The sequence below is a fragment of the Coenobita brevimanus genome, chromosome 75 (assembly GCF_032717465.1).
Source record: "Coenobita brevimanus isolate Jiangsu-jjx chromosome 75, ASM3271746v2, whole genome shotgun sequence".
NCBI classification, from domain to species: Eukaryota; Metazoa; Arthropoda; class Malacostraca; order Decapoda; family Coenobitidae; genus Coenobita; species Coenobita brevimanus.
In genome coordinates this window covers 14,859,188-14,883,748 of record NC_137028.1, presented here as the reverse complement: position 1 = coordinate 14,883,748, position 24,561 = coordinate 14,859,188, and the positions used below count along the sequence as shown (strand labels likewise).

At 41.8% G+C, this 24,561-nt stretch overlaps 1 protein-coding gene across 1 annotated transcript in view; it reads left to right on the top strand.

Annotated features, from left to right (window-relative positions):
• LOC145408071 (extracellular serine/threonine protein CG31145-like) overlaps positions 1-24,150 on the top strand; it is a 221,090-nt gene extending 196,940 nt beyond the window's left edge. Inside the window, exons 2-9 of the mRNA XM_080278880.1 lie at positions 2,075-2,199; positions 6,541-6,619; positions 11,551-11,643; positions 16,557-16,700; positions 18,363-18,523; positions 19,670-19,803; positions 20,448-20,587; positions 21,840-24,150. Coding sequence (XP_080135006.1) covers positions 2,075-2,199; positions 6,541-6,619; positions 11,551-11,643; positions 16,557-16,700; positions 18,363-18,523; positions 19,670-19,803; positions 20,448-20,587; positions 21,840-22,032 — 1,069 coding nt within the window. The 3' untranslated portion in view covers positions 22,033-24,150. The remainder of the gene's footprint in view (positions 1-2,074; positions 2,200-6,540; positions 6,620-11,550; positions 11,644-16,556; positions 16,701-18,362; positions 18,524-19,669; positions 19,804-20,447; positions 20,588-21,839) is intronic.
• The last annotated feature ends 411 nt before the right edge of the window (positions 24,151-24,561 follow it).

Below are 24,561 nucleotides of genomic sequence, written 5' to 3'. Positions count from 1 at the left end.
ATTAAAGATGTGGAGATGAAAATATTAGCCAAAGTCAGAGTAAAATCCGTATCGCAAAAATACAGTTGGGGCCCCAGGTTGATCTGAAATGTGAACTGAGGGACCTTGTGCAACCGGGCAGCTCTGCCGTCCAGTCATATCAGTGCCACCACGTGAAGGTTTCTCTCCAGCACCAAGAATACAATATAGCGTCCTAAGAGGGAATGACCTAAACGAAGATGATATTGGTGGTGAGGGGGAAACTGGTGATATGTCCAACTTTTCCCACTGTGTAAAGGTTAGGTGAAAGTTTTGTCGTGCTGGAGAAAGGGGTTACAAAAAAATGGCTTACAGTGGATAGGAATGGATAGGAAACTACTCTCTGGTCGTGTTCGCCTGTCATATAGGTTACATCAGAAAGGATTACAGGTCGTCCAGGGAAGTGTGGGGGAGGGTGTGGGAGTGGGGAAGGCGGAATAGTGTGTGGGGAGAAATGTTTGTTTGGGGGAGCAGAAAGAGTTGTGCGTGGGGGGTAGAGAATGAGTGTGTGTGTGTGTGGGGGGGGGGAGGATGATGTCTGTGTGGGAGGAGATAACGGGTCTGTGTATGTGAGGGTGTGGGAGGGTGTTCTGTGTGGGGTAAAGGGAAGAAAGAGTTTATGTGAGAGGGGAAGAGTTTGTGTGGGTCATGGGGTGATGTGTGTGTGGGGGACGATGAGGGGGAATTTTGTGGGGGAGTAGAAGGAAAGAGACGTTGTGTCAAGAGGAGAGGAAAAGGTGGAAAATACGCGGAGGTGAGGAAGGAGAGAGTCTGTGTGTAAGACAAGGGTAGAGGAAAAAACAATGCAAACCTACCATGCACAGATACAATACAAAGAGAATAGAGATACACCTCCCGGGATACACAGAGGATACACACAAGACACATACTACACAGGACACAGAGACCAAACACTAAGGACGTGACATAGGTGGACAGTATGATGTTGCCTACCTGATACTGGGACAATTAAGGTGTGTGCACTCACCATGATATATACACAGGCAGACACACTGGTCCACACACACACGCACACACACACACACACACACACACACACATACATTTCTACAAACATACGTCTCTCTCTCTCTCTCTCTCTCTCTCTCTCTCAGCAACTTAACTCTTCAAAACCAAGGAAACTACTCAAACTAGCATCACCTAGAGGCAGCAGGAACACACTAATTGTCACCTTAAAATATCTTAACAGGAGAAATGTTTTAACCCCCTGAGGCGAATGGAGTCAATCCGAAGCCGAATTAAATCGCGCGGCATTAGTAAAAATAATAATAATAATAATAATAATAATAACAATAATAATAATAATAATAACAACCAATTGTATCAGATAATAAAACTGATCACACACAACAAACACATATATTATCTTTCAAGCTGCAAGGCATACGGGACTAACATGCACAAAACAATTTATACACTGGGAACAAAATACCTATACTCGTCGACGAGGTTAAAGTATTGGACACTAAACTGCACTAAGCTTTGTGGGGCAGGAAATGAACCTTTTTCCTGTAGGCTAAGGAGGCTTTCCAACACTTCCTTGACGAATTAGTTTCCAAACTACACCTTATTAAAGTAACAGACACGGAAAAAAAATACGTAAGACGAGTGATGGAAAGCCTAAGATAACAATAAAAACAAACTTGTAATACTGAGAATACCGAGGTGTAATTACGTCCCCCCACCTCCTTTGTTGACGGTCAATTATGGAACACCTGCAGCTTTTAATTATTGTGATCACCGTTCACCCCACATTATAAAGTGTAGTTAACAACGATACTGAAAGGTAAGACGTAATCCATCATTATCATAAGCTTCAGAAACTATTGAAAAAAAAATATATGTATATATATATATATATATATATGGGAGCTTGCCCTCGCCCTCTTGATAATACACTACGAATGAAGAATACGACACTAACAATAAAATACACGACACTATGAATGAATAATACCTCACTAAGAATACAGTAAAATTCACTTACCTTTATGATGCATGTGACTTAAATTCCTTCCCTCGTCTCCTCCAACAGAGAAAACGCGACCATGTGGGACAACTTCCACCTGAGCATCTCAAGGGACCAGCTGTACTCCGCCGATGAACCCACCGTGAACAGGCTCCTCCGACACGTCTCAGTCATGCCCATATCGCATATTAGTAAGTGCTGAGTTGGTTCTCTGTTTTTCATCATCACCATCACTATCATCATCACCATCACCATCATCATCACCATCACTATCACCATCGTTACCACTGTCACCATCATTATCTTCATCATCGTCAGCACTGTCACCATCATCATCATCCTTATCGTCGTCGCCGTCATCGTCGATCTGTGGGATGACATTGTAGATCATTATTATTGGCATCATCATTTTCATCGTCATCATCATCGTCATCATCACCATCATCATCATCATCATCATCATCATCATCATCATCGTCAGCACTGTCACCATCATCATCATCCTTATCGTCGTCGCCGTCATCGTCGTTCTGTGGGATGGAAGTGTAAATTATCGTTATCAGCATCATCATTTTCATCATCATCACCATCATCATCATCATCATCATCGTCATCATTTGTTCTGTGAGGTGGAAGTGTACAGTAGATGATCATTAACTTCATCATCTTTATCATTATCATCATTATCATCGTCGTCGTCATCATTTTCACCGTCATCATTTGTTCTGTGAAGTGGAACTGTACAGTAGATAACCATTAACTTCATCATCTTTATCATCACATCATCATCATCATCATCCTTTATAATTTAGTCCTGGCTAACATCAAACGATCTAAGGCAGCTCAGGAACAGACTCCGAACGCGGGAAGTTAAGATATAGCCTTCAATAACCCTTTAAGTATCAGAAGTCTTTCCTACGCTGAATACAGTCATCTGGAAATAGCAAGGCGTAAGCTTAAGAACACGTCGTCGGATGGAAGGGGTTAATGGAATAAGGTGAAAAGAAACAGGTGAAAAAAAATCATCAGGTGGCAACAAGAATATGGAATAAAATGGACTCGTTGGAATGAAATGGTATAAATCGTCTGTTCTAGCCTGACGTAGATCCGTAAACTCCTTTCACATTAGTGGATGGTCAAGTATAGTAAGACCGTAGGGAAAAATTTGACTGGTAACCAAGGAGACTCATTCCTACCGCATAACAAAGGACCATCGAATTTCATATAACCACGACTTAGTATTCAAATTGCTTCAAGTTGCGAGAGTGGCCCAGTTCCCTCACATGAAAAAAAAGACCTGCAATTACGAAATGTTAAGCAATAGGTGTGATGCAAAGAGGCAGGTGTGCGCTGCGGCTTTCCAAACATGCCATACACCTTTCCCAATCACATTCCGTAAACCAACACAAGCTATTTCAACACCACACGCAAAAACAGGGAGGAGGGAGAAAATTCGCATCGCAACACCAATAAATATGACACAAATACCAAACACTGGACTGAAGAAATACTAAACAAAGAAAATAAAAATAAAAAAGAAAGAGAAAACTAACACTGCTTTACAAACACTGAATTTCAACACCAATAAAAAGGCGAAAAGTGACACAGCACCAAACACTGCACTGCAATATTCCTTAAAACACACACACACACACACACACACACACACACACACACAGGAAAAATATGATAAACACCCAAGCATTCCGTTTCAGCACTATTTCCGTATATATCGGGATTGTTTCAAGACACAGACGTGAAAGGTACACAAATACACTGGTGCCACATTAGACCTTAAACACACCAACCCCTGTGGTACTTAGAAGTGGAGCGGACTATACAAAGGGTTTCAAACCGAAGGAAGTCCTGTCGTCCAGGGTTAAGGTGGTACTGGGAAGCTGTTAAGCTATACTCTGTTCACTTAAACTAGGCGTAAAAGTGACATTTCTCCGTCTTCAGTGTTGGGATGGAGCAAGAGATTAACACTAGAGTGTGATGCTCGTCATGAAGAAGTTATTTTTTTTCTGCCAAGGAGCTGCTGAAAATAGGCTGCCAAAGGATTTAATTCTCTGCCAGGTGAGATAGATAGATAGATAGATAGATTGAGAGAGAGAGAGAGAGAGAGAGAGAGAGAGAGAGAGAGAGAGAGAGAGAGAGGAGGAGGAGGAGGAGGAGGAGGAGAAAAACCTAGTGCCAAAATCCAGCTCAGAGCCGGAGAGAGAGAGAGAGAGAGAGAGAGAGAGAGAGAGAGAGAGAGAGAATAACGCACTTACCCACGAATTTCCCCAAGACCCATCACTAACCCTAGTCCGCAACACGTATACACTGAGAGCCAGCATCCGTCACACCACAGTTAGGCCAAGTTAGTTCCATCAGCAAGACTAACAAGAGGATGATGGGATTCGTGCTCAGACCTCCTACCTTGTTGGCGAGTTAGGATGAGGCTGTGGAGTTACGTGTGGTCGGTTTGTTGGTATAGCGGTATAAACAGTTCATCAAATTATATACTTAAAATCCCCCATGCCGTTTACATATACACTGCAGATGACCATGAGTGTGATGATATCTTATTGAAGTCTATCGTTGTTACTATACCCTTTTTACTCTAACCTGGCCCAGATTTCCATCCTTTTGCAGCTTATTTCACGTGGGTCAAAGAAGGAAGAAACAATACTAGGCTCTACATCTTTTCCACAGCACTTCTTCAGGATTTACAAAATATTGTATTGTTAATCTATTTTTATAACCGAACACTGAGGATGAAAAGATGATTTTATTGTTAATCTCTTGTTATAACTGAGCACTAAAGATGGACAGATGGCACTGTTAGGCCAATCTAGAGTTAAAATAGTGTAGTCTGTCCAGCTTACGAGATCGCAAGTGGTAAAAACTCATGAATAAAATCGTGAAGTGGCAATACGAATCAATCAATCAATCAATCAATAATACTACAATTAAGGAAAAAAAAAAAAACGGCCTACGTTAATAAGCATCTACTCACAAGGGATAATCCGACAGATTTACTTAAGCCATATTGGATTTTCTCGCGGTAGGTGCAAAGAGGAAGAGAAAGGTCAAGTACAGTAGATTAGATAACCGATAGGGTGGATAACATTTTCTTTTAAATTACGCAGGTAAATATGCGCCTGATTAATTGCATGATGGTGGTGGTGGTGGTGGTGGTGGTGGTGGTGATAATGATGATGATGATGATGATACTGACAACGACGACGATGATGAGTGATAATGCAGGGGAAATAACAGGCCAAGGAGAGTTCGATAATGTAACTGATAAGCAAGATAACATTATTAATTCATTAGTCAGCTACATTTACAGCTGATTAATTTTGTAGATAGTGAAGGCGAAGATATCAAACTCTGAATGTTGAGTGACCGTGTGCTGTAGAGACTGTATGGAGAGAAGCAGGATATGGAGAGTGTGTGCAAAGATGAGGATACTGCAAGCTTTTTTTCTTTTTTTTTAACGTAGGGAAGAAAGAATATAAGGCAATAAGTCCGCAAGACTGTCCTCTCTAAGAAAAAAAAAAATAACAAAGAGCCAAATTCAAGATCCGTTCATTTCGAGGTACCTGGACACACTGCGTTTAAAAGACTGGAGGTCAACGGCAAAGATGCAGGATATGGAGATACTTTGTAGAGACGATGATACGTAGTCACGCATGCAGAGATGTGTGATACAGAGACTGAAGTATGTAGAGACAAGGTTATTGCAGGCCTGTATGCAGAGACTATGTGCAGAGATTGTATGAAGTGACTGTGTGTAGAGGAGATACCTGAATGATGAGTGATTGTATGTGGACCATTTATAAGGACACTCTCTGGCTGATACTTTTACTTACCGTATATTTGCTGCCTCCAGACGATTTTATTCATCCCATGTAGAATGTCATGTTGTGAAAGGTTGTTGGCAGAAAATGTGGGTATGTTCTAGGCTTATGAGAGTGTTGCGTGCATACTCTACTGTTGTCAGAGTTTCGCACGCTACTTTTATATTATCCTCTTCTTTTCAGGCCCTAAGGTATCGGTATATAGATGAGACTGTCGCGTGCTTACTTTTTTCTTTCTTTTATTTCCAGGAGGTATGTCAGTGTCGAGTACTACTTCATATTCTATTCTTGCTCTTCAGGCCCGAGGGAATATCGCGTAATCACATTATTTATGGTTTTTATCGCTGGCCAAATGGTATAAGAGTGTAGCGTGCATGCTTTATATGTTTTATTCATAGACCAGATGATATATATAAGTACCCCGTGATGTGCTTGTCTTTTTCTCCCATTTTCTTTCTTCCTTTCTGTACTTCCTTATTTATTTACTGTGCGTATTACCAGGAAGTCTGTATGTCACATGTTTACTTAAGGCTGTTTATTTTTAGCACTTGTTCCTAGTAGATCAGCATGTAAAATAACAGCTATCAAATGCTCACTTTCTCCCTTTTATTTCTAGTTCTTGTTATTTCTAGGCTGGTGAGAAATGAGAGTATCGCGCGCTTATTTTCTTCTTCTTCTTTCCAGCCCAAAAGGAAGGCGGAACACAACTTAAGCTTATTATTGAGTTTGCAGACGGTGGCCATGCACTCTTCAAGCCCATGAGGTGAGTGTGTGTGTGTGTGTGTGTGTGTGTGTGTGTGTGTGTGTGTGTGTGTGCTAAATTACTGTTAATTATGGCTTCACTCTCTTCTAATTTTCTCCTTGTCACCTTTTCTCTTATGACCTAAAACACATTTTTCGCCTAATACCAATGTAATCTTTAGAATAGAATTTGTAACAAGTTCATTGGCAAATCCACCGTCCTCGTTCTCTTATTCATTCAATTAACTTCTCTCTCTCTCTCTCTCTCTCTCCACACACACACACACACACACACACACACACACACACACACACAGTCACATTCAATCTCCATCTACGTATCAGTCTCTCTGTCCATCTCTTCATTCATAATTTTAATGTCATTCTCAATCTGCACTCCTCGTAACACCGTAATTTCTGGAATAAAAATGCTCTCTCTCTCTCTCCTCCTCCTCCTCCTCCTCCTCCTCCTCCGGATCACTCGTTTCTTTTACACCACGCAGCATCCCTCCCTCCTTCATCCTTTTACCTATAATTTTCCTCTCCATATCTCCTCTCCTTTCCTCCTTTCTCTCCCTTCAGCCGGCTCCCCTCCAGATACCTCCCTCCCTCTCGCCCTGCTCCCCTCCTCCATCTCCCCTTTACCTCCTTTCCTACTCACATTTTCCCTTTCCTGTCATGTTATTTCTGCTCCGCCCCTACTGATGTCTCCCTAACTCCTCTCTCACTCCGACTCATCGCTCTCTCCTCCTTCCTACTATCCCTCCTTCTCTCCGTCTCCGCCTACGTTTCTTCTCTCTCTCTCCCAACCAACAATGTTCCTTCCTCCTTCTTCATCTCTACTTTCCTTCCATCTTTCCTCCCCAGACATTGTCTTTCTTCCCATATCCCCTACTTTTCTTCTTCCTCTCCCCTCCTTACCCTTGTCTTCCCTCTTCTCCCGTTCCCTCCCTCATATTCCCCATACATTTTCCCTCCCTCCTCACCCCTCACCTCCCCAATTTTCCCTCCTACGCGCCGTCCTCCCCTTCTTCTTTCTTCTAACGATTTCCTCCCTCCCTTCCTCCCTTGTCTCCCCTATTTTTCTCCTTTCCTTCTGTCTTTCCTTATATCTTCTCTCACCTCCTCATTTCTCATTCCTTTCTCCTCCCCTGCGTTCCCAGTTCCCTTTCTCTTCCCCTTTTCTCCCCATCCTACCCTCATTTTCCCCATACAACTTTCTTCTCTCCTCTTCCCCTAGCCTCTCTTTTTTCGCTCCCACCCTCCCTCCTCCTTTTCTCACTCCCGGCTGTTTTCCTCCATCCCTTCCTCCCTCATCACCTCTACTTTTCTTCCTTCCATCCCCTTCCCCTTACAACTTCTCTACCTTCTCACTCCCCTACCCTTCTTTCCCTCCTCCTTCTCCCCTGCATTCCCTCCTCCTTTTCCGCTTCTTTCCCTCCTCCTCTCCTTCCTTCCTTCTTCCCCTTCCCCTTCCTTCCTTTCTCCCCATACAACTACCCTCCTTCCCTACGTCTCTGGCTTCCATCGAGGGAGAAATCACAAAAAGCAATATAAAGCGCGTTCCTGGAGACGAGCCAAACACAGGGGGCCTTTCCTATGGCGAATTTTAGTGGTGCTGGCAGGGGCGTAGGGGGTGAGGATGTGGCAGGGGTAGGGGGTAAGGGGGTGAGGATGTGGCAGGGGTAGGGGGTAAGGGGGGTGAGGATGTGGCAGGGATAGGGGGTAAGGGGGTTAGGATGTGGCAGGGGTAGGGGGTAAGGGGGTGAGGATGTGGCAGGGGTAGGGGATAAGGGGGGAGAGGATATGGCTGGGGTAGGGGGGCAGGGGATGAGGATGTGACAGGGGTAGGGGGTAAGAGGGTAAGGGGAGTGAGGATGTGGAAGGGGTAGGGGGTAAGGAGGTTAAGATGTGGCAGGGGTAGGGGATAAGGGGGTTAAGATGTGGCAAGGGGTAGGGGGTAAGGGGGTGAGGATGTGGCAGGGGTAGGGGGTAAGGGGGTGAGGATGTGGCAGGGGAAGGGGATAAGGCTGTGGCAAGGTAGAGGGTGAAAGGGTTTGGGTGGCAGGCTAAGGAGGTAGGGAAGGGTGAGGGTGGCACAGGTTGGGGATGAGGGGATAATGAGGTGAGGGTGGCAGAGGAGTGAGGGGAAGGGTGAAGGTGGCAAGGCAGGTGTTGGCAGAGGAGGGGAGAGGGGGCAGGGCGAGTTGTGGACTGGTGCTGGAAGAGGGTTAGAGGAGCTAGGAGGGGGTGATGGTAGGGAAGCGAGAAAGTGGTGTTTGCAGGGAAGGGGGTGAAGGGGGTTGGGAGGGACGGGGCGGGGGAGGGGGGGGGAAACAGTGGTGGTGATTCATTGTAGTGACGGAGAGGAAGGGATTGTGGCGCTGTGGTGGTGAGGGTGGGAAGGGAATGGGGTGGGGGGGCACTGGCAAAGGAAGAGTAAGGGAAAAGGGGGTAGTGGTGGGGGGAGAGAAAGAGGGGAGTCTGCATTGGAGGGAAGGTGGTCCCGGAGGTGGTGGTGATTCATTGTGGTGATGAAGGGGAAGGGACTGTGGCATTATGGCTGTGGTGGGTGATGTACAGTATGGATGGCTTTGTAACCATACCTCTTGTGGAACGGGTTTCTAATTCAGCTTTAACTTGCCAATAATGCCCGGCGCCAGAACTGGACCTCACCCATACCACGATGAACAGCTGTCGAGATGTAAGGCAGCTTTTCTTATCACCAACCAATCATAGCTACATAAATTTGCGACTCAAGATGCCACGTATGTGGGAGGTTTGTCACAGATTCGTTCAGATACACAGGTAACTTGCAAGAGTTACTACCATCGGACATACGGCAGGTAGCATCTGTTATGGTACGATTTCTTGTCACTTAATTACACTTTATCTGCCCACATCAATCCACAGCAAAAACAAGGGCCTCTCCCTACATTTTTCTATCTTGATACATTTACTGTTAGCACATTCCATCCATCCACTGTAGTTTTCCTCTTCTTGTGTTTCTGCCTTTTTTCACCATAAGGTCCTGTTATCAGTTCGACATTAACAAACCATGTTCTACTTGCGTCTTGGCCTGTGAGGTGAAGCAATGAATATCGATGGCTTGAATGATGCGTGAATGGATGTATGGCCTATTTCTACTGGGTCCTCTGTTGATACCATTGTGATGGCCAAGTCTTCCAACCACAATGCTATCTGCCCAAAAGTGCCAGGGATTTGGTGTCACTTAATTCAGATGTCCATCCACCCTTTGTGGGTTGGTAGGTAAAATGAGTACCTATGCTACCACCTTAGGCAGGTAACTGCAGTAACTTAGACGATGAAGTGACCTTGAATCCCAGGAGACTGGGTGAAAACCTGGCACAGACTCAAAGGTCTATGTTGGAGATCAGTGCAATTATGCACCTCATAGCATCTGCCCCCATTTTTACCTTTACTACCTTTCTCTCCTTATGTCTCCAACTTCTCTACTTTCCTGTTTATTTCTGGATCCCTTCCTCCCCATGGAAGTGGAAAAGATTGTTAAAAAGATAAGATGAAGAGATTTTCCTCTTGTCCCTGTACAACAGCTGAGTGGTTGATGCTGCTTTTTTTCTTGCATCTGATTCTAGGCACAGGCTCTAACAGGCCATTTCCTGATGCCCAGTAATCCTCTTCCATAACATGGACCTCCAAATGCCACCACTTTGGCACTAAACCCCATAATCCATACTGAAAACATGCTAGTGCTGTATCATACAAGACTGGAGTACTGTATCACCAAGGGTGTTTTTTCGTCATGTCAGCGGGTTTCGTGGTAGATCAGTGATGTTTAACAAAATTTTAATCCTTTTACCCCTTAAGGTCTGGATTCTTTCGACCATACCGGCGTGGAAATTTGTATATGGAGCCGATTTTTCGACTCTTACAGAAGTAAAAAGTGTTATGCCCAAGGTTTAAAGCTTGAATTTACACACCTTATGCCGCAAACCAGAGCATTCTAGACCACAGAGCTATAACCTGTCAAAGATCGTCAAAAACTGACACTGGATACCCTTGCATATAGGGAGAGAGAGAGAGAAAAAAAATGCACCTACATTAATTTTGGTATTATAGAATGAAAGATTTTGATTTTACACACCAGAAAATGTATATGTCATTCTCATATGTCAAATGTTTACCACGTAGCCACAGCAAGAAAGTAGCTGGAGGTGGAGGGAGTATGAAGGGGTGGAGGGGGGCGAATGGGGCAGGGAGGTGGAGGGAGGTTGGTGGGGGGAGTGTGGCATGGAAAAATCAGCTTTATAGAGTTGGTAGGAGAAGCTGTGAGTCCAGTCACAAGCGAGGGAGGGGGAGAGGGAACAAAAGGTTTGGGGTAGGGGTAGGTGGCGAGAGGACGATGGGGGGAATCACCCCCCCCACCATGGGTAGGGGCCCGTGTCCTCCCCCTTTCCTACTCAGGACTTAGTTCTCATTGGTTTGCACTGATTTGTCAAAATCGGGCCAAAGCCTCCGTCTGCAGTTTTTTGCAAAGTCTCCCCTATCGATCCTATTAGGCATTAAGCGAAATTCTGGAGAAAGGATCGATCGATCCTATTAGTACTTTAGGGGTTAAACTGTTCCCTACCCAGCCAGGATTTGAATCTGCTTCCATTAAGGCATGCTGGCTTGTTAGCATGTGTCTGAGTTCTGGTGTAGGCACCTGGTGTCAGACACCTCAGGTGTTCATCCACCCTTTGTGGATGATAGGTAAAAATGAGTACCTAGGGTGGCTCCTCTAAGAGGTATGGTAAGTGTGGTAACCTGGATGATGAGGTGTTTTTGTATTCTAGGACAGTCACTGAATAACCCAGGAAAGGCTCAAAGTTCTGACAGTAAATTGTGAAAATATGCACAGCATTTATTTAATCTTTTATGTAAATATCTGTAGATTTACATTTGTGGTTTCATGCTGGCTTCCTCCTACAGGTTCCCCCGCGAGCAGGAGACACTTAAGAATCACTTTTACTTCACTGACTTCGAGCGACATAATGCAGAGATCGCAGCCTTCCATCTTGATCGGTAAGCATTGGATTTTAGTTGTACTCGCATTGGCTAGGATCATTTTGTAACACTTGCTGATGTGAAATTCATTTTCTCTGTTACACTGTAATACCCTCTTGTATGTCACTAAAGCAAACTATGTTAATACTATCAAGACAGAAATAACATACAAGAAAATAATAAGCTGTAACATGCAAAATAAATCACTGAGGAAGATGTGAAGCCTTCTATCTCGACCGATAAGTAATGGACTTTTGATCCTCTTCTTATCTGCCCTGGATATTTTTTTAACACTCATTAAGTGTTACACTTTAATATCCTCGTTTATGTCACTAATGTAAACTATGTTGATAGTAAAAAGATACAGATAACATCTATCTATCTATCTACCTAGTAGCACCAGTCAAGCAGGGCAGTGCTCCCAAGCTGGATGGAAAGCTGATGACAGGGAGAGCTGGAGCTCCTGTTTCATCAGCCTTCAGGACTAGTTCCTGACCACCCCCTTTGTTGGACTTGTTCAGTGTTTCGGTACCACAGAGAGTAGGCGAGCATGCTCTCCAATACAAGTTTCTCTAATTATCAACACCAAACTACATGCACATTGCACACTACACTTCCTTTTCAAAATTAAAAATGAGAAATGAAGTCTAATAATCAAGCCTCAGAGTCCCCAGGGGGGGGGTACCATAAATGCCCCCACCATCCGCCCCTCTCCCAGTGATGACTCAATGAGCTGCCTGGAACCACTGTCTGACTCACTTCATTTCTGAAACATTCGCGTCCTTTCATCTAACTTTCCCTCTGTTGTGCACCACCTCTCCTCCTCTAAACCTCACCTTCTCTTCTTAACTGGGACTCAGCTGTCTGAGACAAATGATAGCAAACTCTATCCTGTATCCTATTACTTTCTCTATACTCATTTCAAAGCCAAAGGTGGCTGTTGTGTATATGTATGCAACGACTTATCTTGCTCTTGTGTTCCAGAACTTGATTCTTCTGAATTTTCTACTCCTTGGCTTTGGCTTTCCTCTCATTCTCTGACTAAATATATCTGTGCTATTTGCTTATCCCCTAATCCTACTGACTATGAAAATTCGTCGACTATCCTACCTGTACCTGGAACACATTCTATCCATTTCTCCTTTCCCTGAAATCTCCATGCTATGAGATTTCAATGATCACCACCACCTATGGCTCTCCTCTCCTTTCAATGATCCACCTGGTTAAAAAGCCTACATCTTTTCTATTCTTAATGACCTAGTGCAGCTTGTACAGCACCCTACCCGTATCCCGGACCGCCTTGGAGAAAGCTCCAACATATCTGACCTCTTCCTTACAACTAAGCCTTCTGCTTACATTGTTAATCTTTTCTCTTCGTTGGACTCCTCCGATCACAACCTTTTTACCTTAACCTGTCCTACTGCTCCAGTACGGCCTGTGGACCCTCCAAAGAAATGTCAGTTGTGGCATTTTGGAGCTCCTGATTGGGAGGCCCTTAGACAATACTTCTTTGATTTTCCCTGGAATGATTATTGCTTCCATGCTGGGGGCTGTCTAAGTGTGCCTTGCACATTACGGAGGTGCTTCTCTTGGGCATGGAAGCATACATTCCCTTCTCATATCCTTTGACTAATGCAAGAAAGCCTTGGTTTAATCATGCTTGTTCTAATGCTGTCCACAACAAGGAGAGGACCTATAAAAGGTACCAGAGCCAGCCCAATCCAGAATCACATCTTTTCTATGTTTCTGCACAGAAACATGTTAAGTCTGTTCTTCACTCTACTAAAAATAATTTCATCTGTACTAAATGCTCTCAACTCTCCAACTCAAACTCTTCCCCCTCCTTCTGGCACCTTGCCAAAAACCTTTCTAACAACTGTACCTCATCATCCTTCCCTCCTCTTTTCTACTCTGATGGCGCTGTAGCTGTTTCTTCTACAGATAAAGCAGATCTCTTCACTAAGATTTTCTCCTCGAAATCCACCTTAGATGATTCCGGTGCTGTTCCTCCATCACTTTCCCCCTCCGACTTCCTCATGGCTAACATTAAAATTTCTTCAGCCGATGTATTTTTTGTCATCACTAGCCTCAATACTAACAAGGCATATAGGCCTGATGGGGTCCCTCCTGTTGTCCTCAAGAACTGTGCTTCTGTGCTTACACCCTGCCTAGGTACACTCTTTCGCCTTTGTCTATCCACTTGTACCTTTCCTTCTTGCTGGAAGTTTGCTCTCATTCTGCCAGTCCCACAGAAGGGTGATAATTCCCAACCCTCTAACTATCGTTCAATTGCTTTAACATCCTGTCTCTCAAAAGTTTCGAGTCTATTCTTAACAAAAATTTTAAAGCATCTTTCCTATCATAACCTTCTTTCTGATCGTCAGTATTGGTTCTGTCAGTGATGCTCCACTGGTGATCTTCTCATCTACCTTTCAGATTCCTGGTCACCCTCCTTTCGGGACTTTGGCAAAAGCTTTGCCATTGCACCTGACATCTCAAAGGCTTTCGATCTAGTCTGGCATAAATCTTTAATTTCTAAACTGCCCTCTTACGGTTTCTATCCTTCTATCAGTGCCTTCATCTATAGCTTCCTTTCTGGTCATTCTATAGCTGCTGTTGTAGAGAGCCATCATTCTTCTCCTGGTTCTGTCAATAGTGGCGTTCCTCATGGCTCTGTCCTATCACCGACTCTCTTCTTTTTATTCATCAATGACCTTCTAAGCGGTACATCTAACCCTGTCCACTCATACGCAGATGATTTCCATCCTTCACCTTTCCATTTAGTACTCGCAACGCCTTCTCAGCAGTTACTTCAACAAATAATGGATGAGGCTATGGTGTCCCATATGTCTGACTTGGCTCGTATCTCTGACTGGGGTAAAAATAATCTTGTTTTTAATGCATTAAAGACTCAGTTCTTACACATATCAACCCAACAAAATCTTCCACAGGAGTACCCACTAATGTTAAATAATATCCAGCTTAATCCTGCATCTTCCTTAAACATACCTGAAGTTTCATTCTCTCGGGACTTATCTTGGAAAGATCATAATATTACATCTCTTGTAAAATCTGCTTCCAAGAGATTAGGTATGCTAAGCCAACTCCATGCCTTCTTTACCCCTGCACAGTTGTTGACTTTATACATGGGTTTTATTCGCCCCTGTGTAGAGTACAGCTCTCATGTGTGGGGAGGTTCCCCACATACAGCTCTTCTCTACAGGGTGGAGTCGAAGGCTTTTTGCCTCATCAACTCTCCTCCTCTTACTGGCTGCCTTCAACCTCCGTCTCTTTGCCGCACTGTTGCATCTTGATCTCTTTTCTATTGCTACTTCAATGGTCACTTCTCTGAACTGTCTGCTTGCATCCCTCCACCTCTATGACGAGGACAAAGCACCCATCTAGCAACAAACTCTCAACCCTTCTCTGTCCAACTCTCTAATGCAAGGGTTAAAACCGTCACTCCCAGTCCTTCATTTATGCAACAGGTCAACTCTGGAACTGTCACCCTCTGTCTGCATTTCCTACTTCCTATGATCTTCAGTCTTTCAAACGCAGTGCGTCCAGGCATGTCGAAATGAACGGATCTTCAATTTGGCTCTCTTTCATATTGTTTTTTTTTTTCTTGGAAGGAATGGTTTGCAGGCTCCTGGCCTTTGGTTCCTTCTTCCTTGCATTAAAAAAAAAAAAAAAAAGCCAGACCTCATAATCCAGTACAGAATGGCTGTTTCCCTTTGAGTTAGTGCATGTCACTCCTTATTATTCTCTTGTATGTTATTTATTCCTCATTCTCTTGATCAAATGAGAAGTAAATAACACTACAGGAATATTAAGGAGTAACATGCACAATAAATCACTACAAAAGAGGGGATACAAAAGTCTCATATCACCAAAAGCATGTCAGAGAAAAGATCGGCTGCCGTTCTAGTAGTTCAACAGCTAGATCTAAAGATTTTTATTCAAATTTTGCAACAAATTAATAGAAATTGTACCATATTTTACTAATAATCCAACATTTTTAATACTTCCTTAATATCTTTTAAAGGCACATGTTTTTAGTGAAATAATGACACCCTTCCTAAACAATTTAGTATGTTGGGTGGTAACCATATGGCCAACAAATTTATAGCGATTTAAGGTGCTCCCATTGGATGATGCCCAGGGGGGTTTATATCTCAGGGATGGTTGGTGTTCACTACTTACATAATACCATTCAGAAACAAGTGACTGGTCACTCTTGCCTTAAAATGTCCGGACTTTGCCTAGCTCTAGGCCCCTATGCTGTTGATGAGGCAATAAAGGATAAAGCAATACATTAAGAGAGAATGTTCAGCCACGTTTGTGAAAGCAGTGGGTATATGAGTGAGATGAATGGGAGTAGGAAGAGAGGGAGACAGAGAATGGGGAAAGATAAGCTGCATAAGTATGTGAGAAGGGGTGGTGTATCATGGGAAGAGGGACTGTTATTGTGATGGAACAGAAATTCCTGAAGGTTCATTTGTCAAGGCCACCCTTCATTAAGATGTGGTGCCAAGGAATTGACATCTAATTGTATAGGAGCACAAAACTCTGCTACAGGTATATTAATGCCATGACAATGCTATGACAAGAACATAAGCATATAGAATAGCAATGTTCTTTAAAGCAACTGAAAGACTTGAATGATACATATTCCATAACTCTTTCAGACCGTGTACATCTTTTTATTTTATTCTCTGTATCTCAATATATTTCACTCAGCTTTGCGGAGGCTTTATAAATCTGGGGGGATTAAATCAATCTTCACTGAAACCCTTATCTACCAGGAGGCCCTCCAAAGCTGAGTAAAGTTATCTAGCACAGCTAGAAGCAAACAAAAATGATGTACTCAGGTTGAAGGGGTTAAATATTAGCAGAACTGGGAATACATATTAACTTTTCCCCCAAAACAGATTATTAGGTTTCCGTCGAGCAGTACCCATCGTAGGTCGAAATGTGAACATAACCAGAGAGCTGTATGCCCTGGCTCAAGGTGACCTGCTCAAGACATTCTTCATATCACCTGACAATAACCTGTGCTTCCATGGCAAGTGTAGGTGAGTAACTCAGTAACACTGTATCTGAACCTCTGAAGAGGAAGTGAGTTTGAATATTTCCCTCTGATTTTTACTACAGTACTTGCTGATTCTTTCATGTAATAATGTAGAAGAGAGCACCACTGTCCTACGTGGGGTCAGGTTAGGCAGTGATAATTAGGTTTGGTTAAAGTGTTTACCCATTAGTTTCCCTTGAACTGCAAGTCCTGTTTTCCTTCTCAACTGAATTCAGCCTACAGCTCCAAGCCTGCCTTCGTTATCTGGAGTCTAGTGTGTTGGGGTGGACCAGAAGTGATATATACCTAGTACAGTATTATGAGCCTAATTAACATAAAGAAAAATCCCAAACAAGATAAAAAAATATATAAGTTCCTGTTTCCTAACACTAAACTACATTAAAATTATATGTCCCTGTGTTTGTCAGTCTCCAGTACTAATTACAGTAACAAACAGTCATGGGTGACATATCACAATAAGTAATATGTAGTACCCTTCACACATCAATACACAAAATTCATATCTACACAACATATATATATATATATATATATATATATATATATATATATATATATATATATATATATATATACAGTATTATACTGCTAGTGGTACAGTCATCCCTCATTTTTTGGTGGTTTCAACTCTGCCAGTTTTGGTTATTCATAGATGAGCAAACCATCATAAAATACACTAGTTCAAGTATTTTTTGATTATTTAACAAAGACTGTTGATACATCATCTGAAAATGCACTTTAAACAAGTAGATTCTAATGTCTGGAGGACACTACAACAGGGTCCTGAGGCTATCACTACAGCTGTGGTGGCCCTCACTGAAGGTTTTCATTGTGTGTACTTTTGCTCTTTGCAGGTGTCTCTCTTCCCTAACTTCCCTCCTCCCCCCCGTCCAAATAAAAAAAAGGAGGGACGACTGATTTCATGACTAAGAAGAATGCATACATAAGGCATTACTTACAAAATCCAATGCTGGCTGAGATACACATTCAAAGGTGTAAAGTATGTGTGAAAAGCTGCAAGCAGTTCAGTCTGTCTGTAGTTCAGCGTCTGAAGTTCAGTCTGTGCATAGATAGTTAAAGAATTTTGAGTTTCAGGTGTTCTGAGGCCTACTGTGTCTGGTAAAACTTGCATTGCATTTGTTTTATAATAAGAATATACAGAATATAGTACAGGGTGAAATACAATGTTGTGTCCTAACTTCTGGGGCCACTTCCAGTCAAATTTGTTATATGTATTGAGGACCAGTTCTTAATGATTATGGATATACAGTACCAGTATACTACAGAAGTAATGTAGCATGGGACATCAAAACAATCACAAATTCCCCAACAGATTTTGATGTACAGTACAGGGGTTACACAAAAGACAGTTCATTCACTAACTGTAAAATAATCAAAGAACTATTTAATGCATATTTCAAGCTATCACATATGAAAATCTGTTGGCAATTCCATGCTTTTAAGACCCATGACCAGAAGAATCATGATGAGTCTGCAAACTGGAGGAAGAAATTCCAAACACAAACTACATTGTTCATATACATACACACACATGATATTAACTATATCATTTAAAAACACAGTACCTGTATTTTTTCTCACACACAAACAGTTCTGCATATCCTAACCCCTCCTCCCATTTCAGCTACTACTGTGACACTGCCCATGCCATCTGTGGTAACCCCGACATGCTTGAAGGTTCCTTTGCCATTTTCCTTCCTGGCAAGGAGGCAGCACCGCGCAAGGTATGGCGGCATCCATGGAGGCGCAGCTACCACAAGAGGCGCAAAGCACAGTGGGAAGTTGGTGAGTTTGGCAGGATATTTAACCTCTTCCAGCCAGAAGACACATTATTCCATCTCATTCTTTCTATTCCTGTTTCTCTAGTTACTTCATCTTAAACTGACTTGGATTATCATTTTTGGCAGCTTACTTCATAGCTCAGTGGAAGTTTAAAGATGACTTCTGTCTGAATAAATATGTTTGGAGATAGCCAGAATAAAACAGAAAATTCATCACCAGACTGAAGGGAAGAAATCCTTTGCATAGCCCCTTCAAACTGAGGATGTCAGTGATGAAAAGGGGCACCTCCTTATGATGGCACAGATATAACCATGTGGTTATACTGTCTGGTTATACAGATGCTCCTTAACTGTTTCCTTATCCCCAAAGGAGGATGGTGGGGTGCCAGAGAAGGACAGCCAAAACCAGCAGTCTACTGGGTTCACATTTCACAGGAACCTGGGGCCACAACATCAACAAGACACAAATGATGTCATATTTTTTTTTTTTTTCTTGCTGCTAGTAAAAAGTCTCCTAGTGGTAAAGAGGTTCAAACAGTCTCTCCTTAACGGAAAAGAAAATGCTTGAAAATACCAAGAATAAGATACACTGTACAGGCACAAGGCACTGAGTAAAGAGGGTGTGCTGGGAAGGATTCAATGACAAATAGACGAAGTGAAGTGGTGCTGCTGGTGTTATTATTGTGTACTTTTTGTTTTTGACGATGTTGTCTTCACCCCATGTTCAACTGGACATGAACCCAGTGAACTACAAGCTGAAGCTGCCCTTCTGCAATCAGTCATATTTCTTTTGGGTGATAGCGAAGGAGTTGGGGGGTATTTACATATCCAACAGTAGGGCAAATTGGTTCTGGAATCCATCATCCTTCTTTTGGGTGATAGTGAAGGAGTTGGGGGACATATATATATCTGCCAGTAGAGCCGATTGGTTATATCATTACTATCGCATGAAGGCATTACTCCCCTGCATTGGATGAAGTGGGTGGCAAGGGAAAACAGAGCAAAAGAGATGTGCATTCTATTACAGAGTAAAGTAGAATTTCATCCTGCAGTCCCCTATTAAATCTTGGATTCAAGAACAAAGTCTATAGTCACCCCAAATCACTCATCATCATTGTACAAAATGCCCTCACATGGTCTCCATCCTCAGATGATGATTACTGTGAACTGGTGAAGGAAGTGCACCCGTATAATGAAGGTCGCCGCCTCTTAGACATAATGGACATGGCTGTGCTCGACTTCCTCATGGGCAACATGGATCGCCACCACTATGAGACTTTTAAGGTAGGTCAAGGCTGAAGTGGGGTGACTGTCTGGCAGGTAAAGTAATAAGAACTGAATCTATAAAGGAAAAAAATAAGAATGCAGATGTTTAGGACTGAGATGTGTGAGCTAGGATTCCGAGAGCTTCACTGGTGAGTAACAGTGTCCATACTGGGCATGCTATTTATAGTTTTTCATCTTCAATGCTTTTTCCTTTTTTTTCTGGATCCTACCTCACCCTGTCCTATGGTAAGGACAGAAAGTCAGGATAACAATAATGGTACAACCAACATATGGATGACTAATGGTTTACAAAGTTAATGTGATCCATCCAGACATGGCCTTCATGGGTGTTAGTCAGCACAAGCAAGATTAATTGCACACACAATGCGACTCTGAAGCCAGTGACTGGTCATTTTTGCCTCAAATATCTGGACTGAGTAACTTAGCCTGGGGTCTTTACACTCCTGACTGAGGAAATAAACTGATGATGGACTGTAATCAGCTGGAAACTGGGATTCTTATATCTTCCTGTTACATTCAGTGAGTTACTAACAAACAGATCTCAGGGTTCCATTCACACTTATTAAAGAGTATCTCGCCACAAAACACCAAATATGATTCAGGGTTGGAGGCTTTATTATACAAAGTGTATAATGTTCCAGATGTTTGGCAACAACTCTGCCCCACTGCACCTTGACCATGGCCGAGGCTTTGGGAAGGCTCACCACGACGAGTTGTCCATACTGGCACCCATCTACCAGTGCTGTCTCATTAGGCACTCCACTCTTTCCACACTTCTCAGGTAACATTTTTGGTTTATTTACATACAGGGAACTATAAATGGTTTAATTAAACATAGGAGAGCTAGTTTGGGTTACTGCTCACATAACGAAACTACGGAAGGCAACCGGTCAGTTTTGCTTTAAATGTCTGGACTGAGTAGTCAATGTAGGGCTAAAAACAGTAGCTGTGAAAAATAAAATCAATGGTAAACGTAATCAGGGGAACAAAGTGTTAAACTGTACTGTTACAGATAAAATTACAAGAAACATAACATTACCAGAGTACTGTACAAACAAGAGCTCAAGTATTACACTAAGCTAGGAATTCTTAAGAATATGGAGACTGCCCATAAATATAATGCAAAATTAGAATATTATCCCCTTCATCCAAAGGATATATTTAGCTATTACTGTTATGATGGCTGGTTAAGGAGGTAAAAAATAAAAAAAAGGGGGGGGGGAGAAGGAGAGATGTAAGGAATATCTCTGGATTATTTTACACAGCTTAGGACACTATCCAAACTGAGAGGGTTCGATATAGTCTTCATTAACCCCTCCACTTCTAGAGGCCCTTGAAAACTTAATCAAAACTACAAGGTTTAATACTGTAACAATATCACATTCTATGAAGATGATGGTAAGCTTCCATTTATAAGATATTCAGAGACCTCAACAAATGATGACAGCCACTGTGACACTATCTTTTTAAAACAAAAATAAGTGTATTACCTGTACATGCACATACTGGTACCATTTCATGGATGATGGTGGCAGGTTACTCCTACTGACTCCCAGGGATGGAGGTGGTGTAATTGGAAGCATACTCAGCCTGAAACCATAAGGTCCTGCATTCAATTCCAGCTCTGGTCATGAGGCCTTTGGGCATAGTCAGCCCCATGTCTGTTCATACCTTGACCTGACACAAGAGACGACGATTGTATATTTAATAGATGCATAATGTGACTTAGTAATGTGACAATGCCTGTGATAACAGCCCTTGTGTAGCTGATACCAGTAAGCATTGAATTCAGCCTTATTACTGTACTGTATAATTATTACTCCTCCTGTGACAAAATTTGAGGATCAGTTTCCTCTGACTAGCAGAACTGCTCACCCATGTTAATGCAAACTTGATGCTATGATGCATAATATATATATATCCACAGCTACTGTACATGTAGCCCAATGTCTACATAGCTGGAATGTGTCTTGAATGACCAGGTTTTACTTTACATGACATTAACAGAATTCTGTACTTTGTATGACCACCAGGTTTCACGGAAGTCCACAGCGTCTGAGTGGGGCCATGCGACAATCTATGAGTGTTGATCCTGTGGCCCCAATCCTAACAGAAGCCCACCTTGAGGCACTAGATCGTCGCCTCACCACCATTCTCCAGGTTGCACGCGAGTGTCTAGCCAAAGCTCAAGACCCCCTCCATGTTGTTATCTATGACTTCCACTGAGAATGAAAATGACTGAGGGGAAATTAGCTACAATTAAGCCAAAACTAACTCTGAGGGGAATTCAGCAATGATTATACTGAAACTTTTAACTGTGATTTGTGGTAGCACTAATGTGTGTTAGTGTGAGTGTGTGTGTGGTATGAAGGTGCAGCAACTATAAATGTCTATTATCATAATATATTTATATAGTTAAAATATACAAATGTATGCCATACTGTACTCTATGCACTGTATATGAGCAAATATATGTGACTGGACAATGATTCTTAGCACAAATTCAGTATTTAGAGGGGAAATACTCTAGAACTTCTTATGTATATGAAAGAAAAGGAAATATGTTAATAAGTGTGATGAAAAATAAATGTCTGTATGGAGTATGACTAGATAAAACTCTCCTGTAATAGAAGTGACTGCTTGTATTGCAAGAAATGTCAATTCTCCGGTATTACTTATGCTGGTGATGTGATTATTATATCCTGGATCATTCCGTAAAAGTGCAATGATGAGCAGCATTAAGTCATCAGAAACTATCATGTCATGAAAACATGTTATTCAATGAATCTCTGGTGCTAATATCTAATATACCTTCTGATATCAATCACCTGCAGAATTCTGAATCTGAAAATATTTTCAAAGGAAAATATTTCCATAGTTTTACAACTTTCTGTTTACTTAAGGACACTTATCCAATCTGAACTCTGGATACAGATTATGTGATTATTTACTTCTGTTAAAAAAAAAAAAAAAAAAAAAAAAAAAAAAAAAAAAATGGAAGCTTGTGTCATTATGTTACACCATCACATTTAGGACCCCGTAAGAAAAGAAGCTGCCAACTTTTAGCCCATTCTCAGTGTTAAGTGAGTGTTGGAGGCACTTGGACATGAGATGAGGAAAGTGCTTCCTACCTTCCATTCCCTTGCTGAAGAACTTTATATCTAGGAGGAAACTCTGGTCTTTGTTGTGTCAGAAGCGTAAGGGGTATACCCGGAGTGCCACATTGAGAAACAGATCGTAATAGAATGTGTCAGATTTTGGTGTGGCTGTGTTTACCTGTTACTTTGTTAAGTTACTAACAGCATCCTGGTGTCTCCTTACAGTCCCTGTTAACTCTCCATAGTTTTTATCTTTGGTGACATAAACCGAGTTTAATGCCTATAACTGATACATTTTCATATTTTCTTTTATACATGAAAAAGATACTTTTGTGCTTGAACTAATTTTTCTGTTAGGGAAAGTTAGATCTCTGTATGACATTTATTAGTATTTTTCACTGTATTTAGCACAATGAAATCTATGTTCCATGACATCAGTGAAAAATGCTGGTCTCTTAATGTCGCTGAAAGTAATAATTTTTGTGTCGCCTAAGTAGATACATTATAATATTTTAAACACAAACATATTAGCTTTCGGTGCGTTTGTGTGATATATTCAATTCTCTAAGTAATTTATAAGCAAAGCTTATCTTCAGATTCTGATTTATACACCAATGACTACTGCCTTATGAAAGGAGAATAAAGTATGCAACTTTTAAACATAGAGAATGATCAGGGATTGGCTGCAGAAGGTGAACAGGGTTACTTAACTAGTCTGTGTTGTGCTGTTGCTTCCACAATCTGTGAAAATTTTCACTTAAACAAGATGATGCTCAGACAGTGCAAGCTTTCAAGTTCCAATGGGCTTCTGATGGTCAGGCTCAAGTGCAGTTCTTAGTAAGGCTTGTACAGTAGTGAACAAAGTGAAGCTTCTGTCTTGGGGCAACTTAACATTCCAATGATATTCCTGTTGAGTACCGTACTGTATGGATCAAATTCATAATATTTTTAAGATGCTGTTATATGCTTTTATGCCTTGTAAATGAACTTTTACTATGTTCTGGAGTACCTTACAGAATATTTAGTGGAATGACAGAAAATTACTGCATATGCCTGTGCACCCAACATGAATGAATGATTTTAGTATGCTCATTACTTATAAACTCTGCTTTAAACAACAATTTAAAGCATTCTTTGGTTTGTTTAGGTCAGGGTAGCCTATGGGATGGGGTTCTCCTATTTTAAGTCAATCGGTATGCAATGAATATTATTTTTTTCCTTCCACATTCATGACACAACCAGTAAGTTTATGGCTATGTCTAATTATGGACTTTGTTTTTAAATGTACTGAAACAGAATCTATTATTGCTCCTCAGGAACATTTCAAGTACTATAGTTTATAACATAAAAGTTATAGTGACAGAGTGTTGTTGCAATGCATGTTAATCAGTCCTAAATAACATATGAAATAAATATAAGTAAGAAATAAGTAAGCAGAACATAAGTAACACTGTAGAGAAACATGAAGTACAATTGTTTAATGTTTGCTGTGGTTTGAACAGCATGATGCTGCTACTACTACTACAATATACTCAGTATGCTATGGACAATAAATAGACATCTAATTACATACAGTATAGAGCTGAAATGCACTCAATGATGTCTTGTTCAAACCGGAGATTTATTTGCATACTGTAGTTGAATATGGGGTGGTGCA